The 6,000-nt window shown below is 52.9% G+C and overlaps 1 protein-coding gene across 1 annotated transcript; it reads right to left on the bottom strand.

Annotated features, from left to right (window-relative positions):
• Positions 1-781: 781 nt before the first annotated feature.
• On the bottom strand, positions 782-1,123 carry CRCT1 (cysteine rich C-terminal 1). Its single transcript, XM_087827734.1, has one exon. The coding sequence runs from the start codon at positions 1,121-1,123 to the stop codon at positions 782-784; it is 342 nt and encodes a 113-aa protein (XP_087683860.1).
• Positions 1,124-6,000: the final 4,877 nt, after the last annotated feature.

Below are 6,000 nucleotides of genomic sequence, written 5' to 3' on the forward strand. Positions count from 1 at the left end.
TGGACCAGAGGGTGGGCAAGGCTCTGGAAGGTTTTCCGGGAGAACCAAGCAGAGCAGTTAGGAACATGAGCTCTGGAATCAGGCATCCAGTAGTCTCCATTGCCCACCACCTGGGTGACTTTGATCAAGTTACACATCCTCGGTTTCTCTTCTATAAAGTGAAAAAAGGACCACCTGCCTCGCTGAGTTACTGTGATGACTTAAATGAGGTGATGTGTGTCACATTGAGTTCTGAGACCACTACCTGGCTCCATGTGTGACTGCTGCTATCATAATGAAGTGCCAGAGATCCACTCTAGTTCAGGCATGAATTTTAGTTTTCTGCCTTTTACAAATTTGCCAAGCCAGGGCTGAGAGGCAGCGGATGGGGTAACAGGACACGACAATAAATACACAAATAAAAGAACAAATAGGAATCCGTGTGTGTTCTCAGGAGGTAGCTTTATTATGACATGTCTTTAAGACAATCAAATCAATAGGCAGTTATTGAGCACCTACTGTGTGCAAGCCTATGCAGACAGCAGAGTGCAGTGTCCACGCAGACAGTGGAGTCCACCATGGCTCTCAGGTTCCCAGGCAGGAAAATCACACGAGGTCAGGAAGTTCTGGGGGGCTGAGAACAGGGTGGGTTTCTGGGCATCCAAGTGCAGGTAGCTTGGTGGGGTCTGGAGGGCGCCGGGGTGCAAACTCGGAGGCCCAGGCGGGAATCGGAGCACAGCAGCGGGAGGCGGGGCGGCGGCCGCTGGGGGGGGCTCGGGGGACGTCCCGCGCGGCGGTGGCCTCAGCAGCTGCCGCAGCAGCCGGGGCTCTGGGTGTTGCTGGAGCACTGCGACCTCTGGCTGCCCCCGCAGCACCCGCACCCGCTCCGGCGCTGCCGGCGCCTCCTGGGAAAGCAGCAGCAGCCCGTGGAGACCGAGTCGCAGCAGCCGGAGCCGCCCCCGCAGCACCCCGAGGAGTTGCCCCCGCAGCAGCCGGAGCCCCCGCAGCAGCCGGAGCCCCCGCAGCAGCCGGAGCCCCCGCAGCAGGAGGAGGAGGCGGTGGCCCGGGAGGGCACCGGGGCGGGGCACGGGGCGGGGCCCTGGGAAGACCCCTTGGAAAAGCCTTTGGGCTGCTGGGAGGACATCGCGCAGCTGTCACCGTGCACCTGCAAGAGACGCAGCCTGTCACAAGCGGGCAGACCTTGCCCTTCCCACAGAGGAACGTGGGGCCCTTGAGACTTGGCTTTGGGGTGAAGCCGACCTGGCGGGGTACAAGGAGGGGCAGAAGCCCAGCAAAGAAACGAACCCCGTGCAGATGTTTCCAGCGAGTTAAACGTGCACAGAGCGAGCAGCAGTCTGCAAGGAGTAGGTGGTTTTCTGTTTTCTAGGACTAGGTATGGACCACCCGAGGCTCTCCACAGTGAAAAACAATGAAGATATGGAGGCAATTTATCCCTACGGTCCAGTCCAGAATCTTCTCCTGGCTCTGTTCCCTCCCCCATCTCATTGTGGCCAGAGACCTTCAAGTGCTGGTCGGATGGTCGTTAGCTTCGCATAAACATCCCGTCAGTTAGAAAATACTCAAGTCACGCCTGCATCCTTAGTGGAGGCCAAGAATCCACAAAGGCCAGAGGCTTGTCCTGGTCATGCTTTCCTCCCTTTGCCTCTCGCTCCCCAAAACCACAGGAAAAAGGGAGTGATGCTGAATTTGGAAATGCATCCCAGTCCAGGGGGCCAAAGACCTGGGCTCTAGCCACATCCCTGCTAAAGACTTGCCATGGAACATCCAGGCTGGTCTGCACGTCTTCACTGGTACCATGAGAGGCTGGCTCACTTGAAGCTTAAGGCACTTTGCAAGGCTCCCCCTCCGCATCTACCTGCTGGCTGTGTTCTGCCTTCAACTTTTCCCAACTTCCTCCCCAGGCCCCGACTGAAGACTTACCAAACCCTCGCTCCACTGGAAGACACTCAGTTCTCCAACTGGGATAGGTCACCTGCTAGGCTGTGGACTGAGCAGCGTCCAGCCACAGAACCTTATATAAGATTCATAGTGCTGGCTCTTGGGAGGGGCCTATTTCCCAATAGACACGCTCAGCTGACACTCACATCCCAGAGATATTTGTCACTCAGGTAGCACTGTAGGTGGTGCACGTGGCTGTTCAAGTCACCACTCAGAAGTCCCAGGATTGCTGTGGCATGTTTACTTTCCAAACAGGACACTGTTCATAGCTGGGAGGGCTGTGTGGGTGAAGACAAAGCACGGGGGCTCAAGTGAGGAGAGGTCTGGAGCCCCTTCTTGGGACCTATTCCCCTTGCCCTTTTCTACAATGTGCACACACACCATTCCCTGCTCACACATTGTCCCTCTGTAGTCATCTACTTGGTAGTTCATTCACTTGTTATTGGTTTGCATCTCTCTGGTTCTTGGTCCTTGGCTCCTTGAGTCAGGCTACAAGCTATATGAAAAGCCTGCTGGGCTTTTCAGATGCTTCCAGATTGGACTGAGTGAAGACAATGGTGGGGACGTACCTATGGGAATCCCAGTGGCGACTTCTCTTTGTCACTAAGATAGGAAGAAAAACCAAGCAGTTATGGAACCATGAAGACCAGAAAAGCTGTGAATCTAATCATGGTACCCTGTCCCCAACAGCCCTGGTGGGCCTAAGAGAAATATGTGTGTAGGTTGCTGGTCCAGTTGCATTGCCAGGTCAGCCTGTGGGACTCTCTTCTCCTTACCCCATCCCCAAACTCCCTTTGAAGATAAGTTCTCCCTGGGGCCACTGCCCAATGGAAAGGGGAAGAAAGGAAAAAAGGGAAGGAAGGAAAAAAGGGAAGGAAGGAAGGAAGGAAGGAAGGAAGGAAGGAAGGAAGGAAGGAAGGAAGGAAGGAAGGAAGGAAGGAAGGAAGGAAGGAAGGAAGGAAGGAAGGAAGGAAGGGAGGGAGGGAGGGAGGGAGGGAGGGAGGGAGGGATATTTCCCAAGGTGCAAAGTATCCATGAAACATGGTGTTTTAGAATAACTAATTGTGAAGTATTAGGAGAGACTTTGGAGGTAAACTGGCTTCAAAACTGCTTCTTAATCAACGCAACTGCCCACAACCGTGAACATGTGAGATTAAAGAAATCTAACACTACGAATTCAAGAGCTGATGGTGGACCCAGGTGTGGGGTGAGTGAGCTGGGAGTGGCACGAGGGAACAGACAAGGAAAGGTAAGTCACGAAATATGCCAGTTTCCTTTACCGTGGCTTCAGAGCCTGACGAACAGGATGCACGCCCCTAGGGTCACCGCTGGTGAGGCCAGGTGAGACATCCCAAGAGGTGAGGTCAGCGTTAGAAAAGAGAGGGAAGTAATGAGACGGGATCTCCTCTGGGAGGGGATTTAGGCAGATACATGCTCATTAATGACTTGCTGTGACTTCCTACACTAACTTACCTTACCCGTTACTGTTAACTTTTAGCAAAGAAGGGGCTAGTTGTTCATCTTGCGTGTAAGAAGCAGATTTGGAATTACCATTTCTATCGCAATGAGCACTTTAGGCGATCTTACTCCCTGTAACTAGGAGCTACTTTTTAAAACCCTCACCCGTGCTTGGAGAACTTGCCAGAGCATGTCCTCTCACCATGACCTTTCTGGGGACCACCATCGTCCTCTCTGAAAACCTGCTCCCGACTCTCCTTGTGTCAGGGTCAGGGTCTGAGACATGGCTCTTTCCTTCAGGCTTAAAGTTTCCACATTCAGAGCACAAAGGGAAATATTGTTTCTCAGAGGTCAAAGTAACTTCTGTACCAAAACCTGCTTTTTAAAATGTTCACTTGCACTTAAAAAAAGGGAAGGGGAACTTGGCCAGCGCGGCTCAGTGGTTGAGTGCTAACCTATGAACCTGGAGGTCACAGTTTGATTCCAGGCCAGGGCACAGGCCCAGGCTTCAGACTCTATCCCCAGCAGGGGGCGTGCAGGAGGCAGCCGATCAATGACTCTCATCATTGATTCTATTGCTCTCTCCCTCCCCCTTCCCTTTCTCTGAAATCAATTAAAAAAAAAAAAAAATTACTTTTAATTTTAAAAAGAAGGGGAGATGGCTGGATGCAGGAGGTGGGGCATGGGAGAGGCGAATAAAACACAATCAGGAGGCAGTGGCATCAGGAATGGAGCTTTATTGTTACAGAGAATACCGCTTCCTAATGAACTCCCACACCGAGTCCTCCAAAGAAGCAGGTCCGACGGGAGAATCAAGCCAGTGAACACCCGAGGTTAGCCCGCTCGTCCTCACAGCGGAATGAACGCGGGCAGGAAGGAGAGGGGCACTCGGGGCATCTCAGGAGCCCTTGCAAGGCGAACAAGGAGAAGTCTCAGGCTGGCGGTTGTCAGCACTTTGGCTCCTTCACTGATGCTCCTCATGGCCCAGATCAACAGCAGCCGGAGCCCCAGAGCTGTCGCAGCAGCCGGAGCCCCCAGAGCTGTCGCAGCAGCCGGAGCCCCCAGAGCTGTCACAGCGGCCGGAGCCCCCAGAGCTGTCACAGCAGCCGGAGCCTCCAGAATGGCGGCCACCACCACTGCCACAGCACTCAGAGTGGCGGTGGCGGGGTCGAAGAGACCAGCGGGGCTTGTGGTGGCTCAGGCAGCAGCCGCCACCCCCAGAGCTACAGCAGCCCCCAGAGCTGGGGCCACAGCAGGAAGAGACTGGAGGCGGGCAGGGGGCTGGACACTTGGGGGGACACTTAGGTGGGCATTTGGGGGCACACTTGGGAGGGGGCTGGCACTGCTGCTGACTTTGCTGGCAAGACATCTCGGCAGAAGCTGAGTGAAGCTAAAAGACAATACAGGAATTTTAAGTTCAGCTAGCTCAAGATAACTCCCTTACATTTAAAACTGAACTTTGAATTCACAGGATTTGATCTTTATAGTGATCAGATTTTTAAAACCCTATCTCCCAAAATCAGTTATAAGAAATATGCAAAAGGTTTCAACCCAGGAACTCATAATTTTAAAGGAATCCCTCACAACTTCAAAAAAAATCACCAATCCTATTTTCCTTTCCCCTCCATCACACCCTCCCCTTCCAGCAGAATCCCCCTTCTAAATCCCCCTTTCTCCCTTGTGTTTCTACAAAACTGTCCTCTACTCAGGGCTTCTCTCTGCCCAAAGAGTCCCTCCTGATCCTCGAGATATGTTTTACCTGCTTCAGGTGCTAGAGCAGATCGCTCGGAGGCAAGTGGACTGAGGTGCTGTCAGAAGCGTCTGCCTTTTATAGGGAGTCAGCTCTCTGACCGACACCAGGAGGCACAGACCCCGTGTGAGATGCCGCCAGCATCCTTCACAAGGGCGCAGGTGACTGCTCTCATCTCACATCCTAAAAACCCAATTCTTCCCTCCATAAGCATGTCAAGTATTGAATACAGGAACATCCCCTGAGAAGTGGAGGCCTCTAGGACAGTGACGGAGCTTAGCAGGTTGCACACAGTATGTCAACCTCACAGGCAGCTCTGCTATGCTCCCTGTGTCCTGAGCTGGGTCAGTGGGGGTCCTGACCTCTGGGGCTAGGAAAATGTCTCTCTTCTCCTTAGCATAGGAAATGGAGGGAGAAATTCCCAAGACGGAAGCTAAATGCCCTCTTCAGAAAAAAGATGGAGATCCAAAATTAAATGCAAGGCCCAAGCCAATGATCTAATGTGGCTTTTCCATTCCTGCATGATGTCATAACCTGGACAAAGAATGCTTGATATCTCAATGATGTTATTTTAGGCAAGTCTAATGCAGATGGCCGGGCTGGTCAGGCTTCCCTCCTCACCTGAACTTGACCCCAAAAGAGCTCACAAATAGCACTGACTCAGCACTGACAATCCCTTTGAAAGGGCAGAGAGGTCTAGGAATGGCTTTCCTTTCCACGTGTGGTCCTAAAGAAGGCACCTTTGGCCAGCCCAAGGCGAGGTGGAAGGGACCACATGTAGGCTGAGGGTGGAACAGGAGAACTAAGACTTATATGGAAGTTGCTAGAAGTGAGAGGTCAGTTTTGATCATCCC

Source organism: Miniopterus natalensis, chromosome 19 (genome assembly GCF_054644295.1).
Source record: "Miniopterus natalensis isolate mMinNat1 chromosome 19, mMinNat1.hap1, whole genome shotgun sequence".
NCBI lineage: Eukaryota > Metazoa > Chordata > Mammalia > Chiroptera > Miniopteridae > Miniopterus > Miniopterus natalensis.